The 21,848-nt window shown below is 44.3% G+C and overlaps 1 protein-coding gene across 4 annotated transcripts in view; it reads left to right on the forward strand.

The window, feature by feature from the left end:
- The window catches only part of LOC135904952 (cell adhesion molecule Dscam1-like), a 228,326-nt gene that overhangs the window by 166,256 nt on the left and 40,222 nt on the right, over nt 1–21,848 (forward strand). For 3 of the 4 annotated variants that reach the window (XM_065435951.2, XM_065435953.2, XM_070536068.1), the window contains 5 exons: nt 5,372–5,659; nt 10,897–11,016; nt 15,338–15,511; nt 19,187–19,325; nt 20,635–20,786. In XM_065435951.2, the coding sequence (XP_065292023.2) occupies nt 5,372–5,659; nt 10,897–11,016; nt 15,338–15,511; nt 19,187–19,325; nt 20,635–20,786 (873 nt within the window). The remainder of the gene's footprint in view (nt 1–5,371; nt 5,660–10,896; nt 11,017–15,337; nt 15,512–19,186; nt 19,326–20,634; nt 20,787–21,848) is intronic. The other variant, XM_065435952.2, reaches the window with a different exon arrangement.

The raw sequence follows: 21,848 nt of genomic DNA on the forward strand, positions 1-21,848 counted from the left end.
GGTGTTTATTTCTGATTAGTGACAGTCAGAGCTCCGTGTTCACCAGGTATTGGCCCTTGCGAACTCTCTGGGCACTCCCGATGGGATGTTTTATCTTCTTTTTTTCTTTGCTCGCACCGCGCGTCCTCGCCCTCGACGCTATTCGACGTCGTCTTCTTTTATACAGCATGGTGTTCACGTCGCGTGCGCATTCTTCGTTATCCTCTTTCGACCTCACAATTGACAGCACTTTGTATCGCGCACCAAACAGATTACAGTCATGAAAGGGTTACGACGACATGACGCGAGAGGTGGATGACCAATTTTGGAGTGACGAAGATGGCACGATAACGACGGCATTAGGACCACGACATTACAATGGAGGCATGATAGCGACAGTGCGATGGCAACGGCATGACAAGGGTGGTATAATCATGATTGAGTGATTGAAGCTTTTACGCGCTTTTTTACCCTCTGAAGAAAAGGAGATGATTAGGTTTCTATCGGTTATACTTAACTTGTACGACCGAAGCTTACAAACTAAGCATGTCAAGGAAAATGACAGTTGTGTGAGTACAGCGTCAATCAATCTGTCAAAAAATTACTTATCGGTGAGAGTGTCATCATGGAACGCATAAAGTTTACACGGGATGGGAGTGAAATGCGCACGGTTTCGACATCTTTCGATCCAAGCCCGGTCTGCAATATTTTAAAGCAAAATCAGTTCAACCAGAAGGACCAGATGTCCTGTTCCGTAATTGCGATTTATGCAAAGTAGCCGGATTTGATGCATTAGTCATACCAGAGCTCCGCGAAATTTGTTATCACACGGTAGAGTACGCAGCCATGCGCACATATGTTTATTGACGCGTAAGTGATGTACCTAGTGAGGACATCAATAGACGTAAAAACACAAGCGGTACCTGTGCCTCGCCTGCCCCAGTAAAATTGCAGGCCCGGCTGCCCGACTCGCAATTTCGAAAATTTTGTCTTGCGCCGCGTGAACTCAGGTGTCCCCGATTTTTTTTCGGTTTACATTCTTTTATCTTCAGTTACCTTCCATCCTGCACGCCTGCGCAACGGTCTTGCGGAAGATAACAGCGATACCTCCCGTATATTTGTTTACGGCCTGCATTTATCGATCGGTGTTTTGTTTCGTTCTCGGGGTCTTGCCATGCATAGACCTGTCGAAACGCGTCTGGACCTGCACTGGAGAGCGGGAAAAGAGACATTGCCGAGATTTGAGAGCACGATACGCACTGCGTTGCGCCCGTTCTCGTTTGTTTGGATGCTTGGAAAAAAGTTAAGTCACGGACGCTGGCGCCTATTCAGTTCTATACTACACGTGGTACAACAGCCGGTACATTTTTCCCGCGTTTAAACCGTCTGTGCAGATTGCCGACAGCTTTGGGGCAGTGCACAAATGCCGAAGATTGCATCACCACTTACGTTGTACGAGGAGGCATGCAGGAACATAACACTGCAGTTGCTTGCACGAGAATAGCGTGTATTGACCCGCCGTGGTTGCTTAGTGACTATTGTGTTGGGCTGCTAAGCACGAGGTCACGGCGTCGAGTCCAAACCATGGCGGCCGCATTTCGATGGGCTATACATGCGAAAAAAAATCCGTTGTATTTATACTAAGGTGCACGTTAAAGAACCCCAGGTACTGCAAGTTATTCCGGAGTCCTCCACTACGGTGCGACTCCTAATCAGATCTTCGTTTTGGCATGTAAAACGCCAATATCTTATTTGTTTAGCGCGCATTGCTTAAATTATGGGGTTTTACGTTTCAAAGTCACTTTCTGATTCTCAGGCACGCTTCAGTGGAAGACTCGGGAAATTTCGACCACCTGGAGTTCTTTAATGTGCACCTAAATCTAAGTACACGGGTGCATTCGCATATCGCCCCCATCGAAATGCAGCCGTCGGGGCCGGGATTAGATCCCGCGTTCTCATGCTTAGCAGTCCAACACGGTAGCCACTAAACTACCAGGGCGGGTCCCGCGTGGGTTGCTGTGAGTTGAAACATTTGGTTTCTGCGAAAATTTAGTTCGAGCAGAATTTGTCGGGGTCTATGCTCAGTTAGCCTACCTTACAAGTAGTAAACCTTGGCACATACAGGCAGGGACGTTCTTTGTATCACAAATTAGACCAGCCTTCACAAAAAAATATAACTATACCTGAAGAGCCGTTTTTTTCCAAAGGAAAATGTTTGCAGAAGCCTTGCTGTCAAGTGCTAAAAGCTAAGCACTTGTTGAGAACTCTCTAAAATACCATAGTATTCTAGACTTCTTAATTTTACTTGTGGGTCTCAATATTGAGGCAAGTCAGCAGACACTCGGCGAAATGAGTGTGGCCTTGTTTCTGAACTACAACCATTTTTTCCACCTCGCAATCTCAGGGTGAGGTAATACCAGGGTGCAGCACTCTGCTGCAATGTTGAACTAAACATACGGGGTAGAAGCACGACGTAACAGTATAATACATTTAAGCATATTGAACATCAAGTTATCCGGCACAAAAGCCAAATAAATTTTATTTACTAGTAGTGGGAATCACAGGCTCACAGTCCCGCAGAACCGGGTCCACATCTTTGCCAATGAATCCAGTAGCCAGGAATAGCCAGTAGGTAGGAACGTAGGCGAAAAGATACATTTTTACGATTACAGGCGTACATCTTGTTGCTTAAACTGGAACGTCGGTCGGGAGTAACATAGACAATGCCTGTGCCAGTTTGTGGTTAAATTGTTGTTGCGGTGCTATTGTATATGTTTCACAATTTCCATGCGTTTCTTCGAAGAGAGGCCGGCAGCGTAACGATGTGACATAGCTCTTTGTCAGTAGAAACGGCTGCATTCTACTCGACTTGAATGTTAAGATAGATTGGCAGATTAAAAGCATCGTTTTGCGGTTCTGAAATATGCCATAATTCTGATTAGAGGCGATAACCGACATCCTATTTCCAAGAGAATGAGGCGAAGACCCCAGAAAACATTGCTGTGAGGTACACTCATGACGTACAACAAAACAGCATGGATATGTTTGCACGCATCGCCTACTGTGGTAGTTAAGGACACTCTGTAACATCAAAGCCTCATCATCTCAGGGTTCCGATCGACGCACTTCTATAGAAGTTGTATTATCGCCATGCATTTTAACACCTTCTTTCGCAGATCACCAAGGCTACTAATATAGTGCTTGGAATGCACAGCTGGCCATTGTAACGTGGTAACCGGATCGTCCATGCATTTACGCTGGAGCTGTGCAGCTTCTTTATTATATAGGAAAAACCCTCGTGGGAAATTTCACGCGAATGCCTGGAAGTAGAAGTGACAACAACAACACTTCCAACATTATTATTATTATTATTATTATTATTATTATTATTATTATTATTATTATTATTATTATTATTATTATTATTATTATTATTATTATTATTATTATTATTATTATTATTATTATTGCGAAAGCAATACTGCTCGTACTGTCGGCCCATCGGTGGTCGTGGCGCCTCCTTACACAGCTGCGTGCACGTAACCGTGTGACGTCACGCCAGACCGAGAGACGGCGCCCCAGCTCGCGGCATCGATGGTGGAGGCGAAGCCTTGCGCGCCGCGGCCACTGCGCTACCGAGAGAGGGCGCTCGCTGGGGTGACGTCAGGCTAGGAGGATAAATGGGGCTGCAGCTCGGCTCCTCGCAGTGGTCGGCGCGCTGTCTTGCGCTATGTCGGATGATATATAGCCACAAGTTTACCAAAGGGCAACCTTGTCCACACCATCAGCCGAACCAAGGTGCAGCCAAGGATATTGCTTTCGCAGTCTTCAAGGTTTAACCAAGCTAAGCCTTCAGCCAATTTTTATTATAACGGCTGTCACCAGAAGGCACAGCACATGCGTACTCATACGCAATGCAGCAATAACGAAACAAGAGTCTAGACAAGAGGCTAGACAAGAGACTTTACGCTACGATAAATATCAGGTGATACATATAATCTTGAAAGAAGTAATGGTGCCAGCGCTAACGCTCGGAAACGCCATTTTGTGCTTAAATGTTAATATCTGGTCGTAGTTGGAAGCTAGCCGAAAATTGGTGGGCCAGCTGGCTTTGAGAGCCCACGATAGAAGCACAAAAGACGCTGTGCATAGTGACATGGGTTGGGCCTCTTTTGAAGTCAGGAAAGCTCAGAGCAACATTAGTTTCAAAGAAAGACTCTGAAACATTCATGCAAAACGACATGAGCGGTTGAAGCACACGAATATCACTACCTCAAAAGCGCGGACACAGAAGAGAAGAAGAGGTCGGAAATGTGCAGGATAATTGAGAGTGTAAGTGTAAAACCACGAGTCATAAAAAAGGAGGTGAGAGAAAGAGAGACAGTATATTAGAAAAAGAAATGGAAACAGAAAAGATTTTCGAAAGTCAAGAATGGTAAGAACTAAATTAAAAGAACAAATTTGTACGATAACACAAAGAGCAGTGTGTTACTAATTTAGCCTTTACCTAAGGATGAAAACATGCCGGAGCAAATATTCACAACAAGGTGAAGCATGTGTCTGCTTCAGTGAAAATACGGATACAAACTTAGCACGTCCTAATAGAATACGAAGGTCTTCACCCAGCGAGACCAGTAGTTCACGTACACCTCCCAGAAGAGCCTGCATTTAAAGTGGATGAAAGCAACCCGTCAGCAGTTTTGATAAGCAAGGACAGTATTGTAGTGAAAAATCTGACAAGAGATCGATAGAACCGCATCTGTCATAGGTATAGGTAGCGGTACAAGGTAGATATAGAAAGTTTAAGAAATATAAGAGATTAGGAGATTACGCAACATGGTAAAATGGAAAACGTGCGTAGTACACCTGAATAAGTCAAGCAGTCTAGGTGACCATTTCAATCGCCACGTTTCAAGAGGGATGTCAATAAATCACCATCATAACACATATAAATTTTGCCGGTGTTTTGAAAAGTTATCCCTACAACAACTTTCGCTAGTAGGGCAGCGTTTGTCTACCCGACACTCATCCAAGCGTTCGGCACAATAATGCTGTTTCCTGAGTGCTGGTCAATCGCGAAAGCACCGCGTTTTTTGTAATACTGACCATGAAGTGGAGTAGCTAAGCAACCGTTGCAATACAAGGTTGCGTATTAGTTTTCCTTCCACATGTGGCTAGAGAAGAAATTGAAAAAAAAGAAACGTTCGTGCGCTCGGCATTGGGTGCATGCTATGGAAACTGAGGCGGTCAAAATGATTCCGGCGGTTCCTGCGACAGCGTTCCGAAAAATCATATCGTGGCTGTAGCACGTCACAGCGCAGATACTAAATCATTTAATTTGTTCATAGGCTTACGTCAGTGGTTTTCCCGTGTCACTTTGCTTGTTCGACAGTGGCTCCAACGATCGACGAGCACTTCTTTCCCGACGTGGTCAAGGTGGAGGAGGGCAGCCGGTCCCGTCTCATGTGCTCTGTGTCCAAGGGCGACCCTCCGCTACGCTTCCGGTGGCTGAAGAATGGCCTCCGGATTGGCTCCCACGGCGAGAGGGTCATCGAGACCACCGACGACTCGTCCATTATCAAGATCGGCCGGGTTCGATTCGCGGACCATGGCGAGTACACGTGCTTCGTCTCCAACGACGCGTCTTCGGTGAACCGCAGCGTGGAGCTCGTCGTGCATGGTGAGAATTACATCGAGGAACAGAACCAACTGTCATTCATGATGATCCTCTGTGTTTCTGAGTTGTTGCAATGTAACAATAAAGGACATGGGAACAGCCGCGTGAATTATAGAACGAACGGAGTAGGCAGGGTTCTAGATGACGTTAACTAAAAATTGAAATTGAAAATGAAATTTTTACATATATTAGAAAAAAATACATGCTTATGGACAAACAGAAGGAGGTGCCAAGGTGTATTCCCCATTGGCGGGACCACTTGAGCCAGTAAAATGAGTGAAACCACAAAGATTGAAACGAATGAGAGCATACATAACACGTAATACATATATAGCTTTGCCAAAATACAACCCTTCAATAACGTTCACAAGTACACGGCGATATTTGAGGTTGAAAAACAGAAATAAGTTTAGGATGCTTTTTAACATTCGCAAGGAAGCTACAGATTTCCCATGCGTGTATGCGGTTCCAAATTTATGTGGATAAAGCAAAGCGGATCTGCCATAATTAGTATGGATACTAGGCAAGAGCAAATTACATGAGTAGCGAAGCGAGTACAATTAGGATTACAGAGGACACGCTGTGGGGAAAGTGTGTAAGGTGAGAACACGGTTATAAATTTTAAAGCAGAATGCCTATCTTATAGAAATAAAGGCTAGACAATGGCAACATAGGCATAGGGAGTATGCATAGATAATGTATACACTATGCATGTAAATAGGTGAATGAAGTCTATATGACCCTGCGATGAGAAACAATAGTTTATATGGCCGTTAGTAAAGGCATAGTATATTGTTGGGTGTACATAGAGGCTGAAGTAGAATCTGTCTTTAAAGAAGGGCAAGTATGCCGAAAGATAGTCTAAGGCATACTGAAGAAATATGATAAGGAAACCTAAGATGAGCCTGAACAATCACTGCGGGATAAACAACATGACCAGATAACTCAAGAGGCTGGTTGTTGATGCAAAACGCAAGCGTAGTTTTCCTGTTTGGTGAATGAAAAAAACACTACACCTAATATAGATCGAGTGACTGATGGCAGATTTGCAGGACGCCAGTGCGAAAGTGAATTCAAATCCGAATGATGTTGGGCTGTTTCTGGGGTCGCGCTATCAAAGTAATGCATGCAGCAGTTACCTGGAATCATTCTGAATTTCCAAGAATAGGTGGCAAGAGAAGAAAAGTAAAGTTGCACAATTTGGTAGTGCGATGAAGTTACAAAATCTGCAGGCTTCAAATGGAGCCAGCTGGCGCAAAACACGGGTATTTGCCGATAGCCAGGAGATGCCTTCGTCTTGCAGTGAATACAAATGAGCTGGTGAGGATAACGATTGATAAACGCAAGGCTGGATGCCCGTCTTTTCACGGAAATGTTTTGTGAGGCGCTTATTCAAAATATTGCCAGTGGCAGCATGACATTGGTACCTATGGGAACGCGTCCCAAACCGAACAGGCTGCCTTTCATAATTAAGGATGAGTTGTTTAAAACTTATTGGCTGCAAGTGCTGGCGTCATAATAAATGAAGAGCACAAGCAATTCTCTGCACGTAGAGAACATTCTGCCCTGGGAATTTTGAAGTGCTTACAGAAGCTCATGCGCACGAAAGTTGAGGTATATATTATGAGTAGGCCCGTATATCAATAAGCTTAGCGTAATTTCCATGATGGATCACTCAAATTTGGTTATGCCTGCGAAGCTTCCTTTTGTTTTGCTTTCGAACAAAATCCACAGTAATGAAATTGTTGCCCTTGCCCATCTTTATTATTTTCCGTAATGTGGAACGCCAGCGCACTGACGTGTAAATGTTTATACCAAATACTGCTGCTACAGCAACATATATTATCACATTTTCACGGCAGCTTTATTCGCGTTAATAAAAGGAAGAATATAAATACTCGCCTTTAGCATCTGCGTCCCATCAGAGCGGAAATTAACTCTATACGCGGACTGCTGCGTCAGGACATCGGCAATGCGCTATCAAAAATACCGGTAATATCTGACCAGTCAGCGGCTGCGGTGTGTTGTGCGGTTTTGATAAATAGACGCAACAGGGAACTGATCGAGGTTAAGCAACTATCGGGGGTTTAATCAGCAACGGGTAAAAAAAATGAATGCGCGCAAGAAGTTGTTCGCCACGCTTCCAGCAAGCAAAGATCTTGGCGCCATCGGTGAACAGCTCGCGCCGACATATTAGGGGGAGGGCAAGCGCTGCAGTTGATGCCGTTGCTTCGGGGAACCACTCTTAATAAAGCGGTCGATGCAGAGGGTGCGCTAAACGGAGTCGCGCAACATCAGCACGCAGCTGTTGTAGTCGATGCACTCGAGCTGGGCAGGAATGTTATAGCCTGATAGAGGCGCGACCCGTTGCTTGCCCAGTTTCCCCTTCGAAGACTCGGCAATATCTCCTAAGCTCTCAGCATTTTGTTGTCGATTAATGAATTGCAATGCATGTGCTTCACAAGTAATGGTGCAGGAAGGCTACATACGTGACGTGATAGCAGGACGAAGGGTCATGTACTGCCGGTATATATCGAACTGTCAACTTTCACAGTGCTCTAAAGAGCTGCTGGCAAGGCATGTTCGCATATTTATGTAATTGTGTGTTCAGTCCCCTGCACCCACTTCACTAGGAGGGGAGCGGTGTGCCACATTGTGTGTTTGCGCTGTGTACTCCAAGAAGATTAACAAAACGAATGCTGTCACAGTGAGAACATGAATGCGGGTCGCCCTTCGTCACGCCTCACTTTTAACAGGGTCAGAATCAGACGCTTCATTTTTTCTTGCATTTTTCAAAGAAAGGCACAGAAGGTAAACGCATAGCAACTACTTGGCAGAGGCTTCTGTACCGGTTATGCAAGAATATGAGTTTTTACATTTATAGTAAGAAGTTCGCAGCGTGTTGCGAGTGTCTTTTGTATACATAAAGAAAAAGTAATATGTTCACAATTGACGCTGAGAAATTTCAACACTGCCTAACAAAACAACTATTAGAGATTCGTATACGCAGTGGTAATAGCCAATTTAACAGCATATGTGTTTCTCTACAGCACAACAAAACAAAAAGATACATGCAAAGAGAGAAAATTTATCTTAATTGCATAAAGTCATAAGTGGATACAATGGTATACAATATTTACGTTAGCTGCTTCTAAAAGAGGTTTAAGACTGCGAAATCCACAGCCCTTTCGAGTTTCCAAGAAGCGACGTTATTGGACACATGGTGGATAGTTTTCGATAATTACTCCGTGTTATTGGCATGTGTCGTTTTTGATGTCTAACGTAGTGAGACGGTTTATCCGTGCTGCCAGTTATGTATAATTTTTCATTAGGCACAAATTGAAGTTGCTCGTAATAAAATATTTGGTCAACTCTTACCATATAATCTTTTAAAAAATGAGGATGGCGCTCTGAGATTGCGCGGCTTGCTTTTATAGCGTTCATAACAGCGAAGTACCCCTTTTTGAAATACCAATTCTTCATTGTAATTCAACACCATTTGGAGTGAAAGAGTGCATAATACACAGATTTCGTTGGCTACACAGGTATGAAAGCAGCCGCTTTCTATAAACACCCCACACGCTTTGCAAGTTCTACTGCTAACAGCGAGGAGAGGAGCGGTATAGGTACACAATCGCTTTAGTCCTTCAGCCTAGGAGCTGAAGACTCTAAACTCTAAAGTCTGAGTGCTCTAAAGAGCTGCAGTCTTGCCTGCAGCTCTTTAGAGCACTGTGAAAGTTGACAGTTTACTGGCAGTTTACTGGTCAGCGTGCTTGGCGTGCGCTGAAATAGCTGAATAAAGTGAGGAGTTAAAATAAATTTTTTAAAGTTAAACAAATTTGAGAAACGCGAGTAGGTGGCTACACGCCGATCAAGCGAAACATGCTGCAAGCAGATTGCTTCGAAAGAGCAGACTATGGTAAGCGGCACAAATCCACTACTGAGGACATCGCCTACGTGCTGTATGACACAGCCTCCTTGCACAGAGTTGCCTACAAGTATTACTACAGGGAACTATGGTGCTCTGATTGTTCAGCCAGCATGGGAATGATGGGAAGTACAAGGATTTGTCTGATCTTCGTGCTTGTGGGTTCATATGTTTTTTGGGGTTTTGTTTATTGCGCTCTGCATGCATTCATTTTCGTAAATTTCACAGCAGTCTATACTTTCCTAAGTGCTGAAGACGCCGCCAAGGCGAACAACTGCTACTAACTGCAACGGTTCAGGTTGTCGAGGTGATCAAGCGGAAACGCCCGAAGTGTCTCAAGGCACCGGCGGTGCCCGTGATAAGGGCGTTGTGTCTCATGTAGACGATGCATGCATCCGTAACGTAATTGTCTATGATAGAGAACCTGCCTATCGTGGGACAATGTTATAATGTTTGATTTATTATTTATTACACGGTGCCTGGTTGAAAATGACTAGTTTACAAAGCCACGAAGTCGTTTGAAGCTAGAAGGACAAAGTTTAGGCAAATCTATGAACTTCCCCTAATTTCTATGCAGGCAGAACCGCCTCATTGCAGCTCCCGTAGACATTAGTGCCAGAGTTGTTGCTAGTAGTTAATGTATGAAATTCAATGATTCCTGCAGCCGTAACTGCCACACTGTGCAAGTTAATCGATTTGGTTTTTGGCGAGGCTCACTTCGCTTTGCGAATGTGTGATGAGCTTAGTTTTATGTTAGAGCCACATCCGACAAACATTTGTAAATGGCTTATAACAGGCAGGGCCTGTCAAATCGCCTTGCTCCAAAACATTCTTTGCAGGATGATGTCAGTTACGCTTCGACTGTTTCTAATGAATATCGTAGCCGGTACTTCTATTGAATAATACACGAAGGGGATTGGCTTCAATAAATATTTCTCTACATTGAATATGACGTTCAAAGCATATACTAATAGAATAAATAAGCAAATCTCAAAAACTAAAGGGCAACCTCTTCACTTATTAGTATTAATACCACACGCATCCTCAAAATACATATGTTGAACGGCCCGCTTTTCCTCATCTACGTCAAACTGAATACACCTGCTCCCACGGAAAAATTTCATGATAATATGATAAAAGAACCGAAAATTGGTTTCGGAACAAACTTTTATGATGCTCGGTGCAGTATTGTGGTGTGACAAAAGAAACGAAATAAATTAATTATATCAAGCTTATGTGATGCTGAATATATGCACTAAGCAATGTGTCGCTAACTTTCGACTGATTTCTCGTCTCCATTTCTGTTCTCCAGTGAGCCCGCGCTGGAAAATAGAGCCTCAAAACACGTCGGCCGTTTTAACGTCGACAGTGATCCTGCATTGCTCAGCGGACGGTCATCCGGCGCCCGTCGTCACGTGGAAGAAAGGTGAAAGTAAGCTGAAGCTTGCGGGTCTGTCCTCGCGCTCGTTCTATGTGGACATTAGTGTGGTGTTTCGAAAATGAACAACGAGCTATTTCTGATATAGTCGTGCCTATAGGGTCAGTTTCTTCAAATACAATTTTGGTTTATCGCCTGACCGCGCCCTTGTTTATTAGGAGGTTCTCCGCAGATATGCGTTTCTTTCTTTAAGATTCATGCCAATTGCACAAAAGATTGGACAACTGTGAAATATTGGCGATCATTATGTTGACAATGATATTGTTCATGAAGATGCTGATGGCGGAAGAGTTTATTCATCGGCAGAAGGTTGAGAGATGCTGGGTTGTCGGCTGCCTCAGGCCTCTGGCTCTCGGCGTCCCCTTTGGCCCATTTGACGGCCCGGAGTCGTACTGGCGGGCCGCAGATGAGCGACACGGCCTCCGAACGCCCTGAAGTAAAGCGCTTACCCAGTTGCGGAGGAGGCGGGCCCTCCGGACAATTTCAAAGGATACGATCTAGTGTGGCTTTATCGTCACAACGAGTGCTGGAGGGAGAATACCGGCAGGGGTATATGTGAGAGTTTACTGCCCCATTGGAGAAGTAGTGAGTCTGTAATCGGTGCCTGACTATTTCCGTGGCCTAGGTTAGGCTTTGTGAGCGGGTGGGTGGAGTGGCCTGTTCACACGAAAAACGGACGCCTTGCATCAAAGCCTTGCTTTCCGACAACTCAAAGGGGGCATCTTGACAAAAGTAAGGTGTTGGTCAACAGTCTGCTCCGATAAACGGAAATTTCATTTTGCGAACGGATAAAAATTACACTTCACGTATTTAAATAAACTAAAGCATGTTTCTTTTGCGCATTGTGCCTGACAGCAGACGCTAACCTAAAGAAAATATTGCGTTGCCGCTTATTACAGAGGCAAAGTTGAGGCTTTGTCAGCGAAGTTAATAGCTAATTCAACGTAAAAGAATGTAGGGCGTGGAGACACGGACACAAGAGAAGTAGACAGTACAACCACCGACTTTCAGCTGAAGCGCACACTGTGGCGGAAGAGAAAGTAGAAACATGACTTATCTGCGCATGCTTCGGTATGGTAGCGCCACCTGTACATCAGGCACACATGTGGGCCTACGCGAGAGATAACTGTTTAGCCATTTCATTTGTTCTTTATGCTTGTTATACGAAGGCTGGCGCATGCATGCGCTTGCGCTGGTATTGGAATGCCAGGCCTGGACCTTCTGTACACGCGTTTCTTCCTTCTTGCGCCTGTTTAGAGCAATACATTGATCAGAATTTGCGTTTACACTGCGGAGACAGGTCAGATGGCCATTGTACGGTTAACGACATTTTACGTTCGATTAATTGCTTACTAACGTATTCCGCACCGCGCCCACTGGGCATCGTTAGCCCGCTAACTATGATTTGAAACGCCGGTTTTTGAAACACTGCGCTTTCGGACGTGAAGGAGGATAACTATTTTTTGTTTGCTAAGCATATCGCCTTTATCCTCTAGGCGGTGATCTTTGAATACACTCCGCAGTTTGGCGATCGCCAAACCAGAAAGCAAAAATGGCCGCCTCCTGGAGTGGCGCGCGTGCTTCGAAAGATCGCAGGTCTCGCAATACCGCTGCGTTTGTGGCTGACTGTCTCCATGGATCGAGCAGCACCGAGTCTGAGGACGCTGCCTTTTTGTCTGACTTTGACTCTGAGACATACGACGACGCAAGCAAGCTCAGAACATTGACGATCTCAGCCTGGCATGCCAAACTGTAGTTTCTACCCTTAAATTTTTGTAGTGTAATACCTGTTCAATGAAAAAAAGAATTTTTTTTCGGTGACAATGGCACTTAGACGGCAGTATATTTTGCACTTCCCATAATTTTAGTTACATATTTTCGTGCATACAAGCGTGTCTTTACAAACTTTGTTCACTTTTATCCCACAATCCTGATTTGTGGATTTCCTAGGTATACCTTGTGGCGCAAAATACATTTCTGGAAAAGAGACAGAAGAAAGGGAGACAGTGAAGCGCCAAACTACCAACTGTTTAATGACAGCCATTGGCTGTCATTAAACAGTTGGTAGTTTGGCGCTTCACTGTCTCCCTTTCTTCTGTCCCTTTTCCAGAAATGTATTTTGCGCCACAAAGTATACCTAGGAAATCTAAGCACCAACTTGCCCAAGAAGAAGTCCTGATTTGTGGAATTTATATCTTTTTGATGACATACATCTCGATAATAAAAAAAATTATGCGTGCAAAGTGCACTCATTCTGCATCTTGTTTAAGTATTACATAAAATATTGAGTGCAGTAGTTTCCTCAGAAAAAAAGAAAGATTTGGTGTAACCTACAAAAACCACCTATTTTCTGCTTCGTATTGATCTAGTTAACACAACGGCCTGTCTGTCCTGCGTTCAGGTGGCCGCATCTAAATGCAACACTATTTACCGCTCCAGTACGGTCGTTTGTCAATTTGTTGATGTTTTACGAAGTAAATGTCTGTCTGACTTATTTTTTCTACCTGGCCATTCTTTCTCTGCACGGCGGGACGAGCCTTGCCTAGCTTACTGCAAGCCGTAAAGCCAACGTTAGCACCCTAACTGGCTGCCACTTTTTTGAGCCCGTGCGATAAGAAAATGGTGTATGCACTACCTAAGACTCTTTTCTTGTTGCTAATATTGGTTTCTGCAACCACGATCGAACAGGACGGAATGATAGGCTGTTTTAAGCACTCAGCGACAGTGGCTACTGCGACGCGACGATGACCTACTTCTAATAGACGCGGTACCTGCACATTAACGCTGGCTCTCCTTTTCTGCACACATGATTTGGTGAGCGAGGACTTAGGAATGACATGGTGATTCCGTTTTTACAAGTACAGAATGCTTGGATGAGCAGTTTATCAACGGCTTTCAAGACGTGGTATGGTACTGCAGGCACACGTGGTTTTTCTGAAACTTCAACGACATGTCTAGAAATTTCCTGAGAAATTGTAGTGTAGAAATTTTGTTTCGGGGGGTGGACGATTACGGTTATTTTACGCAGTACGCATACATTTGCATCGATTGTTACCTCAGTGAGCGAGCCGGTTAATGTAAATACGGGGTTCAACTTTGCCAAAGGATTGCCTCGAAGTAGCGAAATACAATTTCTAGACATTTCCTTGAAGTTTCAGAAGAACCACGTGTGCTGGCAGTACTACTATAGATATTTAAAACCGTTGCTAAACTGTTGATCCAAGCATTATAAAATTATAAAAAACGGAATTGCCATTTCAAGCCGTAAGTCTTCTTCCATCAAATCGTGTGTGCAGAAAATGAGCGCCAGCTTTAATGGGCCGGTTCCGCGTATATTAGCAGTAGGTCATCCTTGCGTCGCAGTAGCCACTGTCGCTGAACGCTTCAAAAAGCCTATCATTTCATCCAGTTTGATCCTGGTTACATAAACCAATATTAACAGCAAGAAAAGAGTCGTAGGCAGTACAGACACCATTTCGTTATCGCACAGGCTAAAAAAAGCGACAACTAGTTACGGTGCTAATGTTGACTTTACGGCTTTCAATAAGCCAGGTAAGACTTGTCCGGCCGTGCAGAGAAAGAATGAGCGAGTGAAAAGACATAAGGCAGACGGACATTTACGTCGTAAAACAGACGAAAAAACTGACAGACTGCCGTACTGTTGCGGTAAAAAGGGTTGCGTTTAGTTTCGGCCCTTTCAACATACGACAGACAGGCCGTTGAGTTAGAAAAACAATAAAGGCACATGAGACGTCATTAACCGGAGGGTCGCTATCTGATCTTTTTTTTTTGCGCCTTCAAGAGTGTAAATGCATATTTCGATCATTGCGCTGCTTTATACAGGCATAATAACGAACAAACGCGTGTAATGATCGAGGCTGCAGGGCTGTGCCAGCCTTCGATTGACTTGCATAAAGGAGGAATAAAATGGCTAAACACTTATCTCTCACGTAGGCCCGCACGTGTGCCTAATTGGCAGTTGGCGCTAGCATATCAGACCACGCGCAGACAATTTATGTCTGCCTTCCTTTCCGCCACATTGCGCCCGTCAGGTTATGGTCGGTGTTTGTGTGGTCCGATTCTCTTCCCTTGTGTCCGTGTCTGCAAACCTTAGCTTCTTCCATGAAGAATTTGAACTGACTACCCGAACTTTCTGTTTTTCTAGGAATTCAAGGCAGTCACATAGAGAAGGTATCCGCAGCTAACGCAAAACTGATTCGTCCTATGCTGTTTCTACCACCACGAAAGAAAGTGTTTATTGCCTGAATCATGTATTTCACCGTGGTGTAATGTGGAACCTTTGTTTTATTGCCAGGAAGCTACCCGCGAAACTTTTCGTACATCCACTACAACTTTCGGAACCACCAGTTCAACAACGGCAGCTTGCTTATACGGGAAGTGGAAGAAGCGGACGGAGGCTTCTATTTGTGCGAGGCAGACAACGGCATAGGAGCGGGCATCAGCAGGCTTGCCCACCTGAAGGTGAAAGGTACACGCGACAGTCTCGGTTCTTTTTGATCGGGCAGTTCTTTTGATGCATCTGCTCCCAACTGCGAGACCAGATCACGCTTCCTTCAGCAGAAGCTAACGCTTCTTGAATAGGTAACCGCGAGATCTGGGATAGAAATTTCAATATTCTTTTGATTTTAGGGAAGGAAGATAAATCTAAAACTAAAGCAGAAGAGTTAACTCCAACTCAATGTTATGGTTACTGAAACTGCAGAAAGCGGTCATGCCTCCGCAAGTCTAGAACTTTCATTAAGCAGACTCTAAGTTTTCGGAGTGAGGGTTTATTTATGGCGACTTCGGACATGACGTGGCTCTCGGAGAGTGAACCAAGCTGCAGCCACACTGCTTAAATTACAAAGTGAAAGAGTATGTTTAAAATGCGCGCTGTATATCTGACGAAACTCTAGCACTCCATGCAGCTGCATTTTTCATGTTTCTACAGTTAACCTGATAGTCAAACCTTATTGCAACGCGCTCACCTTCTTGTAGTAAGAATATAAACTAAAAAAGGACGGATAAAAGTGTTTAATAAATGTGTTTATAATACCAGATGGTAGTGAGTGGGATAGGCATTGCAGAGTTCTCCCCCACGGTCTACATCTCGCCTTCATATTATCGCCTTCTTTACCCTAGGGCCCTCTGGGACACGTGCCTTCTTCTTATAATGCCGCTCACATCTTGTACAGAACCTAAGCCGTCAAAAACTTACTTATACTGACACGTGTACTTGTTTAGCTTTCCGTTGTGACCGCTCTTCTCCGGATAACAAACGTTCAAAGCTATCGCTTTGCGCAGGACACACCTGCGTGAATGGCAAGTTTATTGAATGTTATCGATGGCTTTATACATTGTCTTTTGTTACTGAACCTTCTGTAATGCGACTTTATGCGTGACACGAGTTGTTTAGTACTCTCTAGAAGACATGGTGGCACCAGAGATTTCGTGGGTGCTTTCTACGAGTCATGTATAAAAACCGACGTGCTGTACCCACTGATAAAATTCTTCACGACTGCTGACTGTGTTCGCAGTTGTTGTGCTTTCAATACCACTTGCTTTTAAGGGCACATGTTCACCCAGTATAGAGTTAGTTTCGTCATACACAATTTTGCAACTGTGCTCTTGACCGTCACAACGTGACAACACAATAGGGTAGGCCCATAAAGCGTATTCTTGGTACTACTTTCGTTCAATAATAATTTACTTGAACTTCTGTCACTTATCACAATTCATATGGACGCCAGAAATAAGAAAACATCGCGAAAAAAATATATTTACATAATGCATTGAAATGCTCAGGACACTGTCAGCGAACAAGTAGGCTTTGTCTGTTTTAACACATGTACTGTGCTTGAATGAATTATCCGTGCTGCTACTGGCGATAAAACACAGGAAATTAAATATGTGAGAAACACCGTAAACCATGCAAGAACTCTCGACCACCACTCTCTTTAAGGATGCCGGCCTACTTCTCTCCACGGATACGCTAAAATACAAGTCAAAAGCAACAGCTGTCAGGAGCAGTGACGGATAATGCTATGCTTGATAAATTGAATATTTTTAATTATAGGCGCAGCGAGAAGATATCGAGCGGCGCTTGCGTTGAGGGCTTCAGTGAGCGCTCAGTATAGAATTAAATTCGTGAGGGCAGGTACATGGAGCCGCCACGTTGGTAGGCATTTGTTGTTGCGCGCAGGTTCAGGTGACGTTCCCAATTGTGTGATCATTTTTTGAAGAAGTGACTGCATGAAATGTGTATATATATATATATATATTTCATGATCGTTTGAGACGCTCTGTTTGTAGAATAATATAAAGTGGAGCTCTTTTTGATGCGTGCTGCCACTTTAGATATTTATTTATTTGAATGCTTTATTCAGAACTGAATCTTGCGCCAAAGCCATTACAATCTCTTTATGTTATTACACTTCCACCTTTGAATGTCTTTAACTATAAAATTTTACAGCAATACACCACACTCAAGCACGACTGACGCGTCGACCCAGTACGTATGTCAAACACGCAACCAACATTGCCGGCTGCGAGAGAAAACAGGGGTGAATGAAACGTCGCTTCAGAGTCTCTGGCCATTTTGTGGCCTATAGAGGCACCGATTTTTTCTGGTCCCTCTTTTTTTGTCATTATCTTGGCTTTTGGCAAATGTACGCTGCCGAGATTTATCGTGACTTGACTGCACTTAGAATGAATGAGGCAAAGTAGGCCACTGATTCGTCGAACACAAAAGTATTGGCGAGTGTGGCATGTGAATATTTTATACCCCACACCCGTTCCTCGCCCCACGAAGTCTCATATGCCTTGCGCCTGCTACTGTTTGAACCGATCCGCTGTTTGAATCCCGATCAGGGCATTCAGAAATGACGGTTGCTACAGCGCATAGCACGCACTATGTATGTAGAACGTGAGCACAATGGCACGCAAGTGGGTTTTTGTAGAATAAGCAAACGCTGCAGAGTAATAAAAGCATCCAAGCTAAGAATCGTCTCAAGTGTCTCACAAAGGGACCGCGATATGTTCAATGCAGAAGAGTAATTGGAATGTGCGGCATTGATTAAGTTTGCGATATTCTTCAAGGAAACCTTCGTAACCCGTTATGTATTGCACTTCGCACATGCTGTCTTTATGCTATTGGCTACACAATAAGATGTCCGAAAATTATCAGGTACCATTGATTTATGGCTGCGTATTTTGTACGATGCAATGGCAATTGCATTGTTCAACCGACATTATGCCAATACACACTGATCACTATTAGGTCTGAGAACTTTTGTATGGGGATTTACTACTCCTTTCTCTGCGCAGAGAGCTGCGGCTGGTCAGCAGTGGTTGTAAAAGGCAATATCGGGAAGTTGTTTCAATGCGTCTGCACTCATTGTGAGATTACTATTGTGCGCTATTTTGGAAAATAAATTGCAGCGTCTTTCGCGGCTTACCTCCCATGAAAAATTACATGATGACGTGTGTGCTGATGACGTGTAGCGCACGTCCTGTCGTCTTTCTTGTCCGTGTAAATCCAGCGCTATGACCTCAGTTACTGCAACGAACCAACTAGCCCAAAAATCTGCACTCCTTGTGCAATCGTAGTTTTTATTCCTGAAGGAGCACTTCTAAGGAAATGCGTGTTTCGCCGTTTGTTTAGACGCCGATCCTACGCAGCTACTCGAAGCCGCACCTCGCGTTATGTCGATGTCACTTTAAAGAACGCCGAAATAGCTGTCCTAGGATGACGTGTTGTCTAAGAATCTTCGAAAATAAATTCATTTGAATAGGTGCTAAATTTCACGTGGCCCTTCTTTAATATACAGTTGCTCGACAACAGAAGTGTCATAGTGAAATAAGGCCTACATACAATACCCGGGATATCGGTTTCAAATTGAGAATCCCAACTTCGTCTGCGCAAAATGGGAAGCACCATTTCTGGGCAATGTTACAAGAGTGCCCTCATTGAGAATGTTGAACACGATCCATCTTGCGTAAAAAACTCGGCCGCACTTTCTTCCTCTAGAAGGGAAGAAGGACGTCATTTCGCCTACAACAATAATAAGATAATAAAATTATCGCTTTCAGTGCATACGAGAGTGTAGCGAGACATAAGGTTTGCAGCCTAAGTAATCGTCTCGTAAATTCCTGTTCCTGTCAGTTCCACCCAAGTTCAAAGAAAAGCATAGGAGACTCCTCGTGAAGAAAGGTGAAAACCTGCAAATCCATTGTCAAGCTGTCGGTGATCCCCCGACTGTCTACATTTGGGAAAAAAATCAGAAGCCTATTGACACGGAAAGGTAGGTACTGCCGACACTTTCTTTTTCTGCGCTTGTTCGACTTGGATTTTCTCGCGTCTATTATTTTGTTCACGCGACACAAGTGTACGCACATACACACGATACGCGCCGAAACACCGTTTCCTTTTATTTGCCTTTGCAGCGCTCTACAACGCTGTAACATACAGTTACATATGGCGCTGCCACTTAAAGTCATGTTGGCATGGTTCTCGTCGAGGACAACAGCGTCGTGAACACTATTTGCATGATCAACATACACCGCCAGGACGCAGAAAGCCCTATAGAATACGCTGCAGTGGCGGATATTTTGATGTGGGGGCCGAGGACGTTACGGCTTCGCAACAGGTGTTCGGAGCCAAGCAACCATAGTTTTCTGAATGGTTTCGCTTTTCTTTTTTATGTCAAACACAGTGTAGGACAACCTTGAGCACGGTTACTGTTCTGTGCTTGCCGCGCATTGTACTGGCGACAGTGAACGCGGGGTCGATTGCCACTTGCACTATGTGGATTCGAACGCCGATTTCCTAATTAGAAAGGATTGCATGCCCCATTACCCGAAAGTACGGCATTGCAGTCCGCAGCGGGACCAAGTGATGGTATGAAAATATGGCCAACGGAAAAGAGCAAAAGGGGATAAAAAGTTGTCCAATTGGTGTCAAATTTCTTAGGGAGATTCCTGTGAACGAAGTAGATTAATGCCTTTGAAAAGGGTACTAGGTAAATTTTGATGGAGATGGGAATCGAACCCCGGCTTCGGGGTTTTGAGACGAGCACGCTTTCCCGAAGTCACGGTGACCCCGTGGATCTGGCTGACTAAAGGAGTGCCTAATGCGTGCGTCAATGCGCGCGTCACGTCGCAGTCATTTGGCTGACGAAACGTGTGGCCTAGTCCGTGCGTCGTTGGGCGCGTGACAGCGCAACCAATCGTTAGTAGGTGGCGCCACGTCATGACTGTATAAAATGAGTGTACAAAATAAAAAGCTATAATGTTCAATGAAATGCCGCTGCTTCGAGATATGAACTCGCGGGCAAGCGAGCGCGTTGAGACGCCTGGTGGGTTTCCTTTTGGTTTTACCGAGGCGCAGTGAAAACGAAGGTGAGAGCTCGCGCGGACAAAGATGGAGCAAGAAATCATTTCACTAAAGCGACTAGAATGCTTTCGCATTCCCAAACGTGATCTGTCTTAAGTGCCTCTGCCGAATTTTTTAAATGTTTATCGAGTGCGATCTTCTAAACGATGTTGCACTCCACTTGAACATACGTAACGCTATAGTAGACGTGCAGCTTTCACGTGATTCTTTGCTTCAAGGTACCACATAAAAACTGGGGAAGGATCCGGCGGCAAATCTTATTCACTGTTGGACATGCAAGAGCCAACACGTGACGAGTCGGGGGTGTACTCGTGCAAAGCCAAAAACGACCACGGTGAGGACACGAGCCACATCCAAGTGATCGTTCAAGGTGAGTATGCTGCGTCAGTTAAGAGATGCTAGTTTTTTTTTTTGTTCTACCCATGTGACGCTACCACGCTCTTTTACCTACATATAGAGGGTGTTTTGGCGAACACTTTCAAAAAATTTTCCAAGGTTGCGTGGCAGAAGGCATGATTCGTGTAGATGAGCAGGTCTGCTCGAAGAAGCGGACATTACCTGCACAAAATATTGAAAGTCGTAATAAACTAATTAATAAGAATTTCCTCAAAACTATTTATTTATTAGATTATGCTTCAAATTGTAATTTAGAAATTATAGCTGTAGAGTTTGCCTGGCAGATCCACTTGGAATTTACTCTAAGAATGACACCAGTTCCGAAATATTAATTCCCAAGCTCCACGGAGAAATGCATAGCCATTCCAGTTGCGTTCTTAGCAAAACGTCGTTTTATGCGTGCAAGCCCAAAAGCGACTGTAACCTCAATGAATTTTTCAGCAAACGTCTGGAATTAATATCTCGAAAGTGGTGTCGTGCTGGGAATTCGTTCACTCTTGTGCATGACACTCTTGTGCATCCTTATGTATTTGCAGGTAGATATTCGTAGACCACACGATGAATTCTCTATGATCGTGCAGTTACCTTACATGACCATTGTGACAACATCGCAACTATGCACCAACCAGGATGACTGATCTCTGTCGCCTTGTAAATGAACCTAGCTCGGTAGCGTAGTCGTGAATTTTGTCAAGGAGGGTGGTGCGGGGTGCAGGGGACGGGTTCCACTTGAGCACGCGAGGTAGACAAGGCTTGTGGGTGTTACCGCACGTTGTTTAAAGCGAGATACTATAGGTACGATGACTGTTTTAAGGGTTTGGGGCTGAACTTGCTCGTCACTGCAAATAAAGAAGGGCGCGTTGTAATTTCAGGCACTTTACCGACGTTAGGGCAGGACTGCGTGTGGATGCGCTAGTGGTAATTTGCTTTAAAGTTTCGGCGCCTAAAAGACTGAGAAAAGTCGTGTCTGCACTCGTATATTGCTGACCAGAACATGCAGTACCATAGCGTAAGAAGATGTTCTGCAGTTTACTGA

Source organism: Dermacentor albipictus, chromosome 3 (genome assembly GCF_038994185.2).
Source record: "Dermacentor albipictus isolate Rhodes 1998 colony chromosome 3, USDA_Dalb.pri_finalv2, whole genome shotgun sequence".
Lineage (NCBI taxonomy): Eukaryota > Metazoa > Arthropoda > Arachnida > Ixodida > Ixodidae > Dermacentor > Dermacentor albipictus.